Raw genomic sequence first — 17999 nt, 5'->3', positions numbered from 1 at the left:
TCAAGGACAGTTGTAGGGAATGGGAACATCATTTAGTGCTGGGTGGGATGTGTGATCCCACATCATGCACAAACTCCACCACACGCAATTTATAGGTTTTATACTCTTTATGACAGATTGTTTCATGTGCTGTGTTATCAGTTTACTTCGTTCGATTGGTGAACCCGAGCCCACACCCAGACTCTTATCACATTTCCAAACATGCACAGGCATGCTCCAACTCCCTCTCTCAGGAGAACATAACACACACCGCATTAACTCTATGGCGGGGGGGGGGGGTTCTATTTTTATCTCAACACTAGTCGTGTTTCCCCACTGCTACAGTCCTTGTCTTGCCTCACGGCAGATGTGGAGCGTACGTTCACTGGAAGTTCCTGTTTTTTAATGCTAATTTTGGTCACGTGACCAGGAAGTTGCGATTTTAGATTTCCACTGTACCACGCGGGCGTCGGCCATTACACATATAAGTCAAGATGGCGGCACGCATTGCATCTCAGGGAGACCACAGCCGCACTTGTCCATTGTTGGAGCTTAAGAAGCATTGTCTGTAAGTGGATGAGATACTTCGTCATCACTCTCAGGATCGCAACATAGGCACAAGTCTGACTCGACCTACTAAATCACAAGTAACATCCACAATAAGGAAAGTCACAGGCTTCGTTACTAACTAGGCCTTGTATTTACTACAACAACTTAACGGCACCATAAAGGCATTTACATTGCTATAACGGTCATTCCAACATTACAACAGCATTTCCAATATTATAGGAATATAAACAACTTACAGATAATGCTTCTTAAGCTCCCACAATGGACAAGTGCGGCTGTGGTCTCACTGAGATGCGATGCGTGCCGCCATCTTGACTTATCTGTGTAATGGCTGACGCCCGCGTGGTACAGTTGAAATCTAACATCGTCACTTCCTGGTCACGTGACCAACATTAGCATAAAAAAACAGGAACTTCCTGTGAACACACGCTCCACATCTGCCGTGAGGCAAGACACTCCCCGTCTGGTATCTAGGAGATACCACCATTTATTTCCTATCTCATAAACAAGTGTATAACAACTTCAACGGGTTGACTTATTTGTCCATATCTTTGCGAGAGAGAAGTAGTACTATCTCGACTATGGGCCTGATGAAAGTTCTTGCGACACCTTGCTTCGCAATCATAACCTCGACCTTTCGAACTTTTCCATCGGCACTTGGAATCGACTTGAGGATGCGGCCCATTGGCCACTCATTCCGTTTGGCTTGGTTGCCCTTCAGTAGGACGAGGTCGCCTTCTTGGATGTCTGGTCTATTAGACTGCCACTTGTTGCGCACTTGGAGTGTCGTAAGGTACTGGTTTTTCCAGCGACGCCAGAACGTGTTCGCGAAGCTCTGCACTTGTCTCCATTGACGTCTGTAGAGGTCTGCAGTGCTGGCCTCCTCGGTAGGTGCTGTGAGCACATCTGTCTTCTGGGTAAGAAGTGTAGCAGGAGTCAAGATGAATGGTGACTCCGGGTCGGTTGAGACGGGGATCAGGGGTCTTGAGTTAATTATGGCTGAGACCTCGGCCATGAGAGTAGTCAAGACCTCGTGAGAGAGCCGTGTGGACCCGACATCACATAGCATGGAGTCGAGAATGTGTCGAGCAATTCCGATCATGCGTTCCCAGGCTCCACCCATGTGTGAAGAGTGGGGAGGATTGAAGATCCATGTGCAGCCTTGATCACTAAGGTATTTCCTGACAGAATAATCTTCGACATTCTCCGTATTGATCTTAAGCTCTTTACATGCTCCTATGAAATTGGTTCCACAATCAGAACGGAGTTGCTTGGCTGGCCCTCTGATGGCGAAGAACCTCCGGAGTGCATTTATAAAGCTCGAAGAGTCCATGGACTCGATGACTTCGATGTGCACTGCTCGTGTACTCATACAGGTGAACAGCACTGCCCAACGTTTGCTGTTCGCGAGCCCTCCTCTGGTGCGGCGGGAGATGACTGTCCACGGTCCGAACACGTCAATCCCTACAGAGGTGAAGGGAGGTTCCACACTGAGTCGATCGGCTGGGAGGTCTGCCATTTTCTGTTCTTCCTGTTTTCCACGTAGCTTGCGACACCGGATACACTTGTGGATTGTGCTGGCGATGCACCTCTTTGCTCCAACGATCCACAGCCCTGCAGATCGGATTGCTCCTTCTGTGAAGTGCCGACCTTGGTGCTTGACCTTCTCGTGGTAGTGGCGCACGAGTAAGATTGCGATGTGGCTCTGGCTTGGGATTATGAGGGGGTTTCGTTCATTCTCATCTAATTTTGTATTCCCTAGCCGACCACCGATCCTGAGCAAGTCGTCTTTGTCCATCCCGGGGTTTAGCTTCCTGAGGGTGCTGACCCTAGGAAGGTCTTCTCCCTTGTTGATGGTCTTGATCTCACTTGCATAAGCTGCCTGTTGCACACAGCGGAAGATTGATTTCCTTGCTCTGGAAAGCTCGTCTTCAGTGCGTGGCACTGTGCAGTGATGCCATCCATTGCAGCTACCAGTGGTGCCTCTCATTGGGCGATGGAAGCAGTCTGCAATATGCGTTAAATGTGCTATCGCTCGCACGTGCGTCGTCCATTTCGAGAAATGTTCAAAATGGTGTGGACTCAGTGGACTTCTTGGTCGCACATTTGTTACGAAAGTTGTCACTAGAGGACGAATCTCCTTGTCGGACTCGGGCTCTAAGAGTCCAAAGGTCTCCTTGGTAGTACATGGGCCAACGTCACGTCGTAACAGGAACGCTGGACCCGTCAGCCAGATGGTTTGATTCAGCAGAGATGCAGGGACGGACCTAGTTGCGAGATCTGCTGGATTCTGGTCAGTTGGAACGTAATTCCATTGCTCCGGCTGTGTCAATCTCCTGATGCGCTCCACCCGGTTGCTGATGTAGGTGTAGAACCTTCTGGTTTGGTTGTTTATGTAGCCTAGTACGACCTTACTGTCCATGTAGAACTTGACCGCGTCCAGTTTGACGTCAAATTCGTCTAAGATCAGTTCCGCCACCTCTGTAGCAAGAACCGCTCCACACAGCTCAAGCCTTGGGATGGTATGGTCCGATTGTGGGGCCAGTTTGGCTTTGCCCAATATGAACCCAACATGCTGGATCCCTTCTGCGCTTGTGGTTTTTAGGTAAGCTACGGCTGCTACGGCCATCATAGAAGCATCTGCAAACACATGTAACTCCTTCCGTTGGGTTACGGAAAGCGATGTGGGCATGTAGGAACGAGGAATCTGCAGCTGCTCAAGTGCCTGTAAGGAATTTCTCCAAGTTTCCCATTCTTGTCGCCGTTCCTCTGGCAACGGGCTATCCCAGTCTTGTGTATCAGCACAAAGGTCTCTAAGTATCCAACGGCCTTGAATGGTAACCGGCGCTACAAATCCCAATGGATCGTACAGGCTGTTTACCATTGACAAGATGCCTCATCGCGTGTAAGGTTTCTCTCAAATTGATACTCGGAACGTGAACGTATCCGCTTTCAGGTCCCAACTCAGTCCAAGGCTGCGTTGGATTGGTGGTCTGTCGACGTTAAGGTCCAAGTCTTTCAAGTCTTTTGAACGATCGTCGGAAGGAAACGCTTTTATCACCTCTGCGCTGCTGGACGCTATTTTGTGAAGTCTCAGGTTAGCAGTTGCTAACATTCCTTGCGTCCTTTGGAGCAGATCGATGGCTTCTGAGGCCGTGGGCATTGATTTAAGTGCATCGTCAACGTAGAAATCTCGCTCTACAAATCGCTTGGCGTCTTTCCCATATTCCCCTTCTCCTGCCTGCGCGGTCCTCCTCAGTCCATAGGTGGCTACCACTGGGGATGGGCTGTTGCCGAAGACATGCACCTTCATTCTGTATTCAACAATTCGATCATCGACGTTGTTATTGCGGTACCACAGAAACCTGAGGTAATTTCTGTCGTCTTCTCGGACAATGAAACAGTGGAACATTTGTTGAATGTCGGCGGTTACGGCGATTGACTCCTTTCTGAAACGGATGAGTAACCCTAGGAGACTGTTGTTCAAGTCAGGTCCAGTGAGCATTACGTTGTTCAAGGAAATGCCATTAAATTGAGCACTGGAATCGAACACCACTCTGATCTGATCCGGCTTCTTTGGGTGATACACACCAAAGATTGGTAAGTACCAGCATTCCTGTCCTTCTTCTAGAGGAGGGGCTGCTTCAGCGTGACCACTGTCAAATATGTTTTTCATGAAGGACACAAAATGTTTCTTCATCTCTGGTTTCTTGTCCAAGGTGCGGCGTAATGAGTTGAGCCGTGAGAGGGCTTGCTCTCTATTGTTGGGTAGCCGGCATCTGGGATTACGAAATGGCAGAGGGGCAACCCAACTGTTTGACTCATCTTGGAAGAACTCTCTGTCCATTATTTTCAAGAATTCTTTATCCTCTAGCGATGGAGCAGGTTTGTCATCGTCCTTCATTATCACGAACACCGTATGTCCAACATCATCTTTCAGCATAGAGGTTCCTTCGTCGGCCTGCATGGTACAGCCTTGACTTCTCTCGCCGAGTTTCTCTTTCAGCGTGAAGTGGTTGGGGCACGGTTTGAAGAGCGACGTGCGTCCATTCATGAGCACACTCGTTCTGAATGTGCTAATGTGGTCTGGTTTGTGGGTCCCATCGAGACAAACGTCACCCACGATGACCCATCCTAGATCGAGTCTCTGGGCGTAGGGAGCGTCGTGAGGTCCATTGCGTTGGTCGCGAACCTTGTGGACTCTCAGCATGTCCCTGCCGAGCAGAAGTAAAATCTGTGCCGCGTGATCCAATGGCGGGATGAACTCTGCTATGGGTTTCAGGTGTGGGTGGTGACGTGCAACTTCGGGCGTGGGAATCTCACTCCTGTCGTCCGGTATCTCGTTGCACTCTGTCACCATAGGAAGGGCTAGCTTCATGGTGCTATCTATGGTTTCCACCATGAGGCCGCTCGCTCTTCTTCCCGATGTCTCCATCAGTCCTGAGCATGTTCTGAGCGTGTATGGAAAGGAATTCCCACCTACACTTAGCTGATCAAAGAACTCTGACCTTGCTAAAGACCTGTTGCTCTGGTCGTCCATTATGGCGTACATCCTTACTGCCCTTTCAGGATGTCCTTTGGGATAGACTCGGACGAGGCATATCTTTGAGCAAGATCTTCCTTTGAAGCCTTCTCCACAGACTTCTGTGCATTTGGTTGTGATTGACGAAGTGAGTGCGGCGGTCTCGCCTTGCTCCCCGCCGTGCTCTGCTTCGGGATCGGAAGCCTTAGTGCTACTGGGTTTCGAGTAAAATGTGTGCAGAGCAGTTGCGTGTTTGTCGCTGCCACATTCCTCGCACTTGATATCTGCCTTGCAATTCCTTGCAAGGTGGTTAGTAGAAGCACAACATTTGAAGCACACTCCAAATTCTTTCAGCATGTTCTTCCGCTCTTCCAATGGCTTCCTCCTGAACTCACGGCATTTCTGGAGGGAGTGAGGTTTATCATGCAATGGGCATTGCTTCTCTGGATCCTCTATCTTTTTCTTTGTGGTGGTTGCCTGGACGGAGTTTGCGAATGTCGCAGGAGAGACCTCAGTCTTGTGTACGGAAATTGGCACTCTCGCTGTTCCTCGTTTCGCCGTTGTCCTTTCCATTTTTGGGAGATCTGAACTGGAAATCCCCGTGGTGCCAAACATGAAACTCGGATCATTTCTAGTCTTAGCCAGGTTGCGGATAAACTTTGAGAAAAAAGAGAATGGGGGGAATGCAACCTGATGCTCTGACTTGTATCTTGAACCCGCTGTTCTCCATTTTCCCTGCACGTCAAATGGCAATTTCTCTACGATGGGGTTCACGCCATGGTAGGTATTCAAGAAAATGAGACCTGGTAAGTAGGGATCAGCCTGGGCTGATTCAAGCTCCATCAAAAGATTTCCAAGCTCCCGTAACCTTTTATTGTCTCGACCAGAGATTTTTGGAAAGTTCTGCAACTTCTTGAAGAGAGCCTTCTCAATGGTTTCTGGGCTACCATAGCACTCCTCGAGCCTCTCCCGCACCGCATGCAGGCTTGAGGCGGGGTCGTCAATGTTTGCTGACCGGATCCTCTTTGCATACTCTGCAGATTCATTTCCTAACCATTTCACCAACAGGTCGAGTTCTTCACTTGCAGAGATGTCTGCATTTCGGATTGCATTCCTGAAGGTAGATCTCCAGGCTCGATAGTTCTCAGAGTGGTCATCAAACTTAACGAGTCCTGTGTTGATTAGTTTGCGGTGAGCCAGGTACCTAGCAAAGTCTCCTAGTCCTGCTGATCCAGGGTGTGTCCATACTGGCGCTTGTGAGGCGGCATTATTGGCTGTATTGCCTAGCATGCCGTCATTTGCGATGGCGTTGGACTGTGGGCCCAAACGGTTTCGATCACGTTGGTTGGATCCCCTTATGTGACTGTCTGGAATGTGGGTCTGACTTGGTGCATCCACGTCTGACGCCATATGCGCGACGCTGAGTCGGCGACTAACTCTCAGGGCAGGATATGCATTTCCACCATTCCCGTAGTCAGCATTCATGTTCATTCGGTGTGGAGATGGCGAAGCCTGAACGTCCACCATTTGTTCAGTATGGTTTGGTGGAGGAGCATTGATGCATTGTTCAGACCAGTCCAAAATATTTTTTCTGGTGAGTTGATCACGGTCCTTGACAGGTATCTGCGTGCCAAACTCACTCCAATTCTCTTCCTTATCCAGGTTGGCTGCTGCTTCGAGCACCTCTGCCTGGGCCCTTGCAGCAGCTGCTTCCCTTTTGAGTTGTAGGGTGCTTAACTTAGCATCCAGCTCAATTTTCTTCCGTGTGGCAGTAGCCACTAATATACGCTCTTGCTCTTCAAGCTCTGCTTTCTTCCGTGCGGCAGTAGCTGCTAATGTACTCTCTTCTTCTTGTATGCGAGCCTTTTCAATTAGCATGGCTTCCTCTTCAGCCATGTAGGCAATACGGGCGTTTGCTGCTTCTGCTGCTGCGCGTGCCTGAGCTGCTGCCATACTAGTAGATGATGTCTTTGAGTGTGCTGAGGCTTTAGATCTTGTGGTGGACCTGGATGAGACGGAGTGCTGAGATCGTGTCTCTCTTAAGCCCTCCACACAGTCCATTGCATCTTGTATCACTGCCTGCACATTATCATCGAGCAGTTCGAGGAAGTGCTTTTGCGTGCGCACTCCCTCAATGCCCTCATCTGTTTTCATCTTCGTCAGGAGGGATATGTATTTATTTGCCAGGAGCTTGTAGCTTGAGCTGCTCACCTTCACTCGCTGGATGGCCCGCTGAATTGAGACCACTGTGTCTGAGGCGTTTGAAGCTTCAGATAAATCTGCTTCGACCCGGTCCCATGCCCGTTGTATCCTGGCATCCAGGTCCTGTTTCTCAGCCTCATAGCTTTCCAAGGCCCGTTGCGTCAACCTGACCTCCCTCTGGGGCCTTGAACTCCCTTGGTCCTCTTGAGGCAGGATGGGAGATCCTGGATTGCTTGGTTCATCTTCTTCAGCATCTCTCCCTGCTGAACTGTGGCTTTCCATGCTGCGATGTTTGCAGCACGATTTTAATGTAGACTCGTTGCAGAGCTCCTTGCTTGTTGCAGGCTGACTGCAGGGCTGGCTGCAGGGCTGGCTGCAGGGCTGGCTGCAGGGCTGGCTGCAGAGCTGGCTGCAGAGCTGACTGCAGGGCTGGCTGCAGGGCTGGCTGCAGAGCTGGCTGCAGAGTTGACTGCAGAGTTGGCTGCAGGGCTGGCTGCAGGGCTGGCTGCAGAGCTGGCTGCAGAGTTGACTGCGGAGCTGGCTGCAGGGCTGGCTGCAGAGCTGGCTGCAGAGCTGGCTGCAGGACTTCTTGGGAGCTTTAAGAAGTGTATCTTCTTACTATCTCGGCCTTGCCATGCGCTGCGTTGCACCGCTAGTCGAGTAGATAACCATGTGTTCAATAAACCCTCGGAGCCAGGATGACCGTCCAACTCCGATCGTCATTTATTGATTGTAACAGGTAAAACTGGTGAGAAAACACAGATACAGCATCTGTTATAATTCGGAAACACCCACACAATGAACACCACAGCATCAGAACATTGTCTCAGATAACAATAGATCCTGGAAGGACCAGGCCCCCACATTACCCCTGAACAACTAGACAAAGGCACAAGCTGGTGCGTTGCATACAGGCACATAGTGTATTCATCCCACTGCACCCCAAATGTACAGCATTACACTTAACACTAAACTGTGGATGAGATAGGGGTGCAACGCAGCGCACAGCGAGGCCGAGATAGTGCTGCTGTATTTAAGTCTAATAACTAAGAGAATAAACCAACACGAGTGGAATTGGAGGTAACCAATGCAAAGTTCGTACGGGGCGCCATTCCCCCCGAAGGCCAACCATGGTGAACTTACTTATCTGGGATATTGTATTGAGCCCTCACGACTTTGCGTAAACATCACAGCTGGTGCTCGCTGGGGATGTCTACTTAAAATGTACAACGAATACCGTAATGGCAAAGATTTTTTTAAAACTGATTTTTAGTGAGTTTTTAAACAACTGAACACGTTAAATACATTCAAATTCGTTTCTATTTTTAATGGTATATGTCAAAATGTGTTTTTTTAGGGTTTCTAAGCTTCAAGTTGCGTTTTTAACTCATTGCACTGTAAATATTACTGCAATCATGCGTGCACAATTTTACCATTGGAACAACTTTCATGTTTGGCACAAACAGTGGAATAGACTTAACATTTTAACAGGGTTTTATTTCAGTTATACTTTACAGGCGGGCGTCATTTGTGCTGAGTGAGGCGGTAATATAATTGATAAAATTTTCCATTCGCGTTCAAAAGCTGTAACTTTACACTGTTGGACAAAAACAATCCGATTGTTATGAGTAGTATGGGATATTCAACTTGGCTGACCCTGAACATATTTCCATATCCCCTATTTCCTGCCACAATACACTTTCCTGATTGGTTGCTATGAGCAGGCATTCAACTATAAGTGTCTGCCCAACGCTCACAGAGCTGACAACTTCTGCTGTAGTCTGCAAGGATGGTGTCTTAAACTAATAACGATTCTGTTCTCACTCTAGTGCTCACAGTATATCTTCGCAAAGTTGTATTGGGGGTTTTGTTACCTGCAGCGGTTTGTATGTTTTGTATTTACAGGCTTCTGATCGCTGTAGAGTTATAGAGAGTTGCGTGGTTTCTCTGCTTATCCATGGGGCTGTTCAAATTGTTGCCATTTCTGAGCATTTCTACGGCACTTTTCTGTGAGTTTCTTTTTTATTAAAGTTGACGAAATTGATGCAATCGATACAGTGCGCAAGTACATGTTTTGCATGTTTGTATATTTAGTTTTATCCTCTTATGCAGTAACATGTATATGTATGTTGAACTTCTTTCGCACCATACATAGGCAACCGTGCTAATGAGAGGTGTGGGGGAAGGACAACAAAGTTGAATGAAGTTCAGTTTGTTCAACCGTTAAGAATAATCCGATATAAACAGTAATTGTTACATGCGGTTACTGTGTGCCACCAATAAAATGTGATATGTCTACCACCGACTTGGGATCACCAATAGAATCATGCTGTGCTTTGCTTGTGGGGTTTGAATCTGGGTGATGCTGATGCCTTGTGCTTCCAGGTGTCGGTGTTGTGAGTGCAGCAGTGTGCTTCTCAGCAGAGAATTGCAGTGGGATTTCACAAAAGAAATGGTCCGAGGAGCTGCCACACTCATGCCTTGAAATCAAAGAGAAGACAAAAACAGAGAGAGGTGAGGCTAGATGCTTCACGCAATGCTTCAATGGAGATCTACCCCCTAACTAAGCTGACACACCGATATCGGAAATCCGACTCCGACCTTTTAGCCCAAGGCTCGGCAACCTGCGGCTCTTTGTCTTCCCCCTTGAGACTCTTTGGCTGCCCGTATCTCGCTGAGGATCGATTCTCAGTTTACAATTGCGAGTTTGCGATTTAAGTCAATGTTTTCAAATATTTCATAGAAGCAGTTAGTCAGTACAAGTGTTCGTAAGTCGAGGACTGCTTGTAGAGCTCAGTGGGCCTTACATGGTAAAATAAAAAAAAAAGTTTTAGTATTCATAGCTTATTTATAGTAATAATTTGTCATTTGCTGTATACCTGCTGTGGTTGTGTAAAAGTCGCTCTGCGTGTGATGCGGCTCTCGAACTATATTGGTCAAATTATAAAACAAAATAATTGCTCTTATACCTTGAATGGTTTTCCGACTCCTGGTCAAGCCTCAACACTGACGCCCATTGTCCAACCACCAACTGGCACGTCCCCCCACTTCCTGCCGCTCGCCCCCTACCTCCTCAGCCCTCCCTTGGATCCCCGACCCCTCATCTGGGATGTTGGTGGATTCCAGGGCACGCTAGGGGATGTAGGTGGGGTCTGTTCATGGCTGTGATGCCACAAAACCATGCCCACGATTCCTGCCACGTGATGCACCCCCTTTCACACACAAGCCAAGTGACCCAGCCATATCTCTGAGCAACTAATTGACCAATACCACCTGCAGTTGGCCCCTCTCTCAACCTCACAGCACTGCACGCTGTACCAAAATACATATTTACCTACATAATTGATTTGGGTATCACAAGTGCTTTGTCAATGGAAAGATAGTACACTGATAAACCCACGTTTGTTCTACATCCACACATAACCCATTTGTTGCTGTTCCTTTTGCTCACGAAAGATGGGCTATACTTGCTGCAGACGAAGAGCGGGCAGTCTTACCAAGCGTTCTGCGACATGAACACCAACGGAGGAGGCTGGACCCTGGTCGCCAGCGTTCACGAGAACAACATCGCGGCCAAGTGCACCACGGGAGACCGCTGGACCAGTCAGCAGGGCAGCAATCCTGCAGTTCCATTCGTAGACGGGGATAAAAACTGGGCAAACCTCAACACATTTGGTGTGCCCGAGTCGGCGACTGATGACGACTACAAGGTTTGTCTTTACCAAAAATGGCACTTCCACAATTTGGACCCATACAAATGCAGGGGCTTGAGCATGCGGGCTACATGACCCAGCCATTGGAGCCTTGCCCACCGGAGGAGCTCAGATGGGGACTGGGTCCAGATCTTTCAATGATTTGTGAGCTCCTCACACAATCCAGCCTGGTTAAACCCAGGATGGATCATAGGCAGGCCAGTTTGAAATGTTTCTAACCAACGCAGATGTTCCATTAGGGGGGTTCACATTTGGCAAGCATCCAGAAGGGACGGCATGACTGGCCAAGAAGACCTGAAACTTTGTGTTGAGCGACAAACTAGGTAGCTTCCATAAATCGTTATGCAACCCCACCTTGTCCCATCATGTTATGAGATGAAGGGGTTTCCCTCCCCCAAAACCTGACAGAAATGCTCATCAAACCTGTGAACCTGTTCTTTTCCTTAAGGATGGTGATAGGTGTGGCGCTGCAAGTTACTTTGTAGACATCAAGATTTCAAACTGACCTCTTTTTGGAAGGAACCAGAGACAAATGTAGTGGCAGCTAGTTGAAACGTATGTCGTGACTCAGTCGGAGACAGGGTTCTAAAGGCACCTTTTATTCTACACATTGTGCTTACACACTAGTCACACATCCGTCTCTTGATGGTGCTACCTAGCACCGTCAAGAGACGGATGTGTGCTTACACACAGTTGGCAGGCTGTCTTGCTAGTGGCTTCTGAGGTGGTCGAGATGGCAGTGACGAAGGTGACGAACGGTGATACAGCGAGGGGATCCACTTCCAGCAACAGCCCCGAACTCCGTCCCGGGCCCCCTCTTATCCCCCTGGCGTGGCCTCGCTCCGCCCTTGCCACGCCCCCTTTCTCGAACCTGCTAGCAGGTTCTGAGGCTTCCAGATTGACCCCTTCCTGGGATTCCCCTTAGATCTCCCTCTGCTGACGAGTGTACTGACTTGCTGCCAGGATCACTTCTCCGTCAGCAGCCCGCGTTATTACACGACACGTACATAAAATTCGTGTCCATCACGCTGTGGATCTCCCAAATGATATGTAGGAGGAAAACATATTAAACATACAATTGCTTGAAAGGTCTGCTAATATAGACAAATATATTGCTTGATTATTTAAGTGAACGTGCTGAAACAGGCAAAGAAAATGTTCATTTGTAAATACTTATATCCGCTCCCTTAAGTGGTTCATTGCAATTGTGCTGCGTGTGTGTTTCATTTATTCAGAATCCGGGATATTACGACCTGGAGGCAAATGACATAGGAGTGTGGCATGTTCCCAATGGGACTCCTCTCCCTTTGTGGAAGGCGTCGTCGCTCTTCCGCTACCACACGGAGTCGAAGTTTCTGGGTGCCTTTGGAGGGAACCTTTACTCCTTTTTCAAGGTAAATTATTTTGCTTGACTTGTTGTTGGGATCATGGGCAGCTCTAGACTAGCTGCCAGCAAATGGCGCCCTTAGGGTGAACCATGCTATTGGGACGCCCCACCCCCAAACCCCGAGGGGAGATCCAGGCTGGGGTTTTTTGCTAACCTGGTTACATTTTGCCCCGATTTCCAGTTTTTTATTTTCTTAAGCGTATTTTTTTTAAACAGTGGCATAATTATTCAGTTTGTCTGTCCATCCGTCGAGCCAATACATTCCCTCGGTTTGCACATGGGATATGGAACAATTACATCTTTGTTATTTTATAAGCATTTTTTCCTTTCGAATTTGGCGCCCCCCATTTAACTTGGTGGTCGCCTAGTTCGCCTGTATGGACAGGCCGCCAATGGTTGTGCTCCGTGAGGTTGAAAGTGTGATCGAAAAATTGTAGTGAGGATGGAATGTTAAAAGCATATGACAAAAAAACCCACAAGGCATCCGATCTTGTTAGATATCGATTAGCACAGTTGGCTACGTACGGTGTGAAGGAAGTTCAACAAACATACACATTGTATGCTAATGAATCAACATGCGAATCAACAGTATTTGGCTACGATAAGCCACTTCATTGAGCTATAATTTGTGGCCAGGTCGCTTCTGAAAAAGAGCAGTATAGCTCAGTGGGCCTTACCTGGTAAAATAAAACATAATTTTTTTTGTTCTATTTGTTTTATTATGTTTTATTTTTATTATTTTATTACTTCCCTTCTACGTGACTTTACCGAAAGAACCAAGAAGAAAAATAAAACATAGTTTAATAATCAGGGTTGAGCCTGCATAGTGCTTGAATGGGTGATGAGAAATGCTTAATTTCATAGAAACATGTTCTGGAGCTCGGCCCCAGACAGCTCTGGATGAAATGTATCCCCGGTGACCAGTATGAACAGGTTGTCATAGCGCCTCAGGACTATACATTGGACAGCAAAGGACAGTGGAGCAATCTGTTGTTACATACTTCTACGCTTCCACGTGTATGCTCCCTACTTCCTCCACCAATCTGCACTGTCCAAAGTGTTGATATATGGCCTATAAACTACCGTGACCCACAATCTGTGCGGAGGCCTTAATTTAGCGGTGATTTGACAAAAGCAATAAGCATACACGGTATGTATGTTGAACTTATTTCGCACTGTATGTAGCCAAATGTACTAATATCGGAGGTGATAATACACAAACACATTAATTGGTGCAGCGTTGTGTTATGGTGTTTTTAAGTAACTACTGTGTTGCTTTTAAACTTTGATGGCATTCTCCTTTGTTTTGTCAGAATTTCTTCCCATTAACCTACAATTCCGGAAGCTGTCCCACCAATAACGGGCCTGCCTATCCCATTGTTTATGACTATGGAAGTGATGGAGTCATCAATTCTCTCATCTGCCCTAACTGTATAAGTAAGTACCGCTTATCATTGGTATTTTATCTGCTACGAGGTGGGAGTCCACTGAAACACCTCTTATCTGGCAGCCATGCCCCCACATGGTGTTGGCCCGCCCACTATTTGGTTGCGCCAAACATTTTTGCAACTAAATGCCGACAAGAGCGAAGCCGTATTCATCGGCTCCCCTTTGCATCTTTCTAAAGTTGGTTCGCCTCGTTTGTTGATTGATGGTCACGATGGCAGTCCCTCACGGGAGGTCAGAAACCTTGGTGTTCAGTTTGACCAGTCGTTATCCATTGAGGCACATCTATCTAAAAGGTGGTTAAAATGTCCTTTTTATACCTAAGAAATATTGTCAGAATGCATCCATCCTGTCACCTGCCGACTTGGAGAGACTGGTCCATGCTTTTGTGTCATCCCGACTAGACTACTGCAACGCCGCACTGCCTGGGATATCGAGCAAAGTACTGGGCAGACTCCAGCTTGTTCAGAATGCAGCTGCTAGAGTGCTTACACGTACACCATTCCATGAGCACATTACAGCAGTCCTCTTATCCCTTCATTGACAACCAGTCAAATTCCCAGTAGATTTTAAGATACTGCTATTAGATTACACGTCTTTAAAAGCGCTCACCCCGCATTACTTGCAGGAACTAATACATTCATATATTCCATCAAGGTCCTTGGGATCTTCTGATCTTCAACTACTCAGCACTCCCAGGTCTAGGTTGCGCTCTTTTAGCGATCGGTGCTTTTGTTAGCGTGACACCCAAGCTATGGAACGGCTTGCCACTCGAAATCAGGAAATCAGAGTCGTTAGATATATTTAAGCCTACTTTGAAACCCCATCTCTTTAAAGTGGCCTTCCCCCTTTCGTTTGGTCGGTTGCCCTGGTTCTGGTTTTGCTTTTTGCTTTTCATGCATTGCGCATGGGGATCCTAGGATGGAATGCACATGGGGTGTCCCCGCCCACCAGTGACGATTATCTGAACCGCTCCTGGGCCTCCCCTGGGTCGACTCAGGCTCAAATGAGTACCTGGTGCGGTGTGTAAACATCGCCACTGGAGAAACAAAGGCGGCCGGGTGTGGTGTCAGCCACCTACCCCCTCGTGTGCTGTGCTGGCCTTCATAGGTGCTCACTAACAGCACTTGCCCCAACAGTGTGCTAAGGCTACACGGGTGATCTTTGTTTTTGTGAGTATTTAAAAAAAGTGATCAGAGCTGATGGAGGTCATGCCAGATGACCAATGTTTTTTCTTATCACAGTACACTTTATAACATTACAGCAAATAGTTTTACATTAATTTCGTTGAGACGTATGTTTCCACAGGTGGAACAACTCCAGGGTTTGTGCAACTGAGAGTGTTCAACAACGAGAAAGCCCCATTTGCCATCTGCTCAGGGATTAAGATCGTGAGCAACTGCAATCCTGAGACCGTAAGTAGCGTTCTGCAGTGCCATACATCTGCCACGGAGCTATACTGGGCAGCATAGGGCAGTGCAGTGCAATACAGCATCCCCTCGCGAGGGCTACATTCTAGAGATGCTCAAGAATAGGATATTTCGCAGATAATGATAGAGCCCTACGAAAACCTATCTTTTAAATGAATACATGAATAAACTTTCTCTCGCATTTATTTATTGCATAACTTTCTCGCATCACATTCTCTCATCGCTATATCTCTTCTTTTGAATGTTTTTTTTCGATTATTGGCACGGCTGGCATTGTACGGTGCGAAAGACAAGAACATTGTAAAAATGTGATTTGATAAATACAAAACACGAGCATGAAGCAGACGAAGCATCCATGTCTAGACCTTTGAAAAATACTCATTTTAAGACATATTCGATATAATTACCATCGTAAAAAAATATCCATTGAAACGGAAGCTCATTGAAGATCATTCAGTCTTTTGAGATAAATAACATATTGCAAGGAAATTGGAAAGTTTGATGAAGCGGCACTCGATTTCCAAGCTCACTACCTCACATTTAAACACGTCGGAGGCTTTTGCGACCAATATTATCCATAACAGGTTTTTTTTCGGGTTAGTTCACATAAATATAAATGTGTCGTTTAACCCCCCACCACCCGATACAGCTAATTAGTGAGGTTTTGTCACGTAAATTCCTGCCTCGTGTGTTGGCCACGAAAACCTACTTCTCGAAATATTTGTGTGTGCAGTTCTGTATAGGCGGCGCGGGCTACGTGCCTGAGGGAAACCCGAGGCAGTGCGGTGACTTTGGTGCCTTCGACTGGAACGGCTACGGGACAGGTGTGGAATGGAGCGCATCAAAGAAGCTGCTGGAATCCGCCGTCCTCATCTACTACCGTTAATACGCCACCTGCAAAGCTCTCCATGAGCACCTAAAGTGAAGCAAAAAATCAAAACGAATAAAACTTGATAAACGGGATTGGGCTAGGTCTCAGAGGTTAGGTTAGCAAGAGGGTCAGGTATAGGATTAGGCCCAGGCGATATTAATAGGCGGCTTCATAAGCGAACAACTAATTAGCGATGTTTCATTTTTAGACGATTCATCTCCTTTTGATTGCGTGGGGTTTGTGGCTTTAGCTATTTGCTGATCATTTCTACTCTTATGCAAAATACAACCGTGCTAATAAAACGCATGCCAATTTCTCTACGTGTACTGACATTATTGCCGTCGGAACGACATTTTCAAAACTTTCTAATCTCTGGTTGAAAGCATTAATTGCATATGTTCATTGAAATCTATGTTGAAAACTCATTTAGAACGTGTTTTTGCGTTCAGTTTTGTTGGCCTTCCACCGCACCCCTCCGATTACCACGGTTGGCTAGTTCAACAAACATAGATTTAAGGGTTGTGATGTTAATAACATGGAATGCACAGCCAGCTACCGCTAATGTCTTCTTAAAGTACCATATCATGGAGAGATTACAATGCTAATCACCGCTTTTTTAAGTTGTCGTCGATATATTTTCACTACAGGAAGTGCCCATTCGTATATGTTGCGGTTTAAAGAATGGCTCGTGGAAGCATATATCACAGAGCCACCTCTGAGATCCCTGAAAGTGACCTCTGTTTCGCTCAGTAGGGGGCAGCTACCATCCCTCCTGCGCTGTCACTGAAGAGTACCGTGTAATGCTCGCTACGTGACAATAACGCTGACATTTAATCTGCGAGCTGGAGTTAGGCTAAATTAATGGAAGAATTAAAGTTGTTGCACACTCGAAGGACGTGGGCAGGTGCTCCAAATCGAGGGCAAGCACATTTATTCTGGTTAATAGCAATCTTGTGAAGAACAGCACCGTCACTCTGTAAAATGCAACAGCACGTGTGTCACACACAGCAATTCTTCCGAGTCGCCATTAACCATGTGGCTGGTGTATCCGCACGGTCATTCATTAACAGTTTTCTCTTAAACCCAATTCTACTACTGATAAACCATCTTTGTCTTTGACAATCACATTTGCACATCACTATTAGAATACTCCTTTAATCCTAAGCTGTATGTCTATCTATACCATCCACTTATATCGGTATCTTACACCCATTATATCTACTGTATGTGTACAGTATACGTACTGTATATCACCATTGTACAGCTTACTACTTTACATGTGTTCTATTCTCAATAGCATTGCAAGTAGTCATATTCTGGGTACATGGGCATGGTTATAGACTAAACAGTATTAGAGTTAGAGAATTACAATGACAGTAGGTAATTACAGTGCGTCATCCCTTTACAATGCAGTGCTAAACCGCCTCTAATTGCATATATCACAAACGAACAATTCAAAGCCAAGCTTAAAGTCTAGAACAAGTCTAGAACATTTATATAACGATCAAAAACAACCTTTGGGTCCTTTACCTGTAAAATGCAACAGCACGTGTTACAACCGCATTTCTTCTGAGTCGCAATTAACCATGTGGCTGGTTTACACGTGCGGTTAATCATTAACCCTGCCAGCCACCCACAGGCCCAACTCAGTCATCACATGCTGCTGTACACACATGCATTGATGCACTGCACAGCACATCAGGACTTTCACAGAACCACACTTTACTCACTTGGTGCACAAGGACATAATTAAAAGAGTGATCCATTCGTAATGTGCCACACAACACACCGGTTGTGTGTTGGGAGAGTAAACCCACCACAACATTTACATTTCAAGTACCGTGACGTCTCGCCGCTAATTACAACAACAACAACAACC

At 46.8% G+C, this 17999-nt stretch overlaps 1 protein-coding gene across 1 annotated transcript; it reads left to right on the top strand.

Moving 5' to 3' along the window:
- The first annotated feature begins 9030 nt into the window (after positions 1–9030).
- LOC144735909 (intelectin-1-like) lies at positions 9031–16436 on the top strand. Its single transcript, XM_078618492.1, has 7 exons — positions 9031–9282; positions 9659–9787; positions 10730–10983; positions 12222–12380; positions 13687–13810; positions 15128–15234; positions 15983–16436. The coding sequence occupies exons 1-7, from the start codon at positions 9231–9233 to the stop codon at positions 16133–16135; spliced, it is 978 nt and encodes a 325-aa protein (XP_078474618.1). The 5' UTR covers positions 9031–9230; the 3' UTR covers positions 16136–16436.
- The last annotated feature ends 1563 nt before the right edge of the window (positions 16437–17999 follow it).

This window comes from Lampetra planeri, chromosome 57, assembly GCF_965212315.1.
Source record: "Lampetra planeri chromosome 57, kcLamPlan1.2.h2, whole genome shotgun sequence".
In the NCBI taxonomy this organism is placed as follows: Eukaryota; Metazoa; Chordata; class Hyperoartia; order Petromyzontiformes; family Petromyzontidae; genus Lampetra; species Lampetra planeri.
This window is presented reverse-complemented; position numbering and strand designations above follow the sequence as displayed.

Coding starts and splice junctions, on each gene's coding strand:
- LOC144735909 (XM_078618492.1), top strand. CDS start 9,231: ATGGGGCTGTTCAAATTGTTGCCATTTCTGAGCATTTCTACGGCACTT. Junction 12,381..13,686: donor ACCTTTACTCCTTTTTCAAG/GTAAATTATTTT, acceptor TTGTTTTGTCAG/AATTTCTTCCCATTAACCTA. Junction 15,235..15,982: donor GCAACTGCAATCCTGAGACC/GTAAGTAGCGTT, acceptor TTGTGTGTGCAG/TTCTGTATAGGCGGCGCGGG.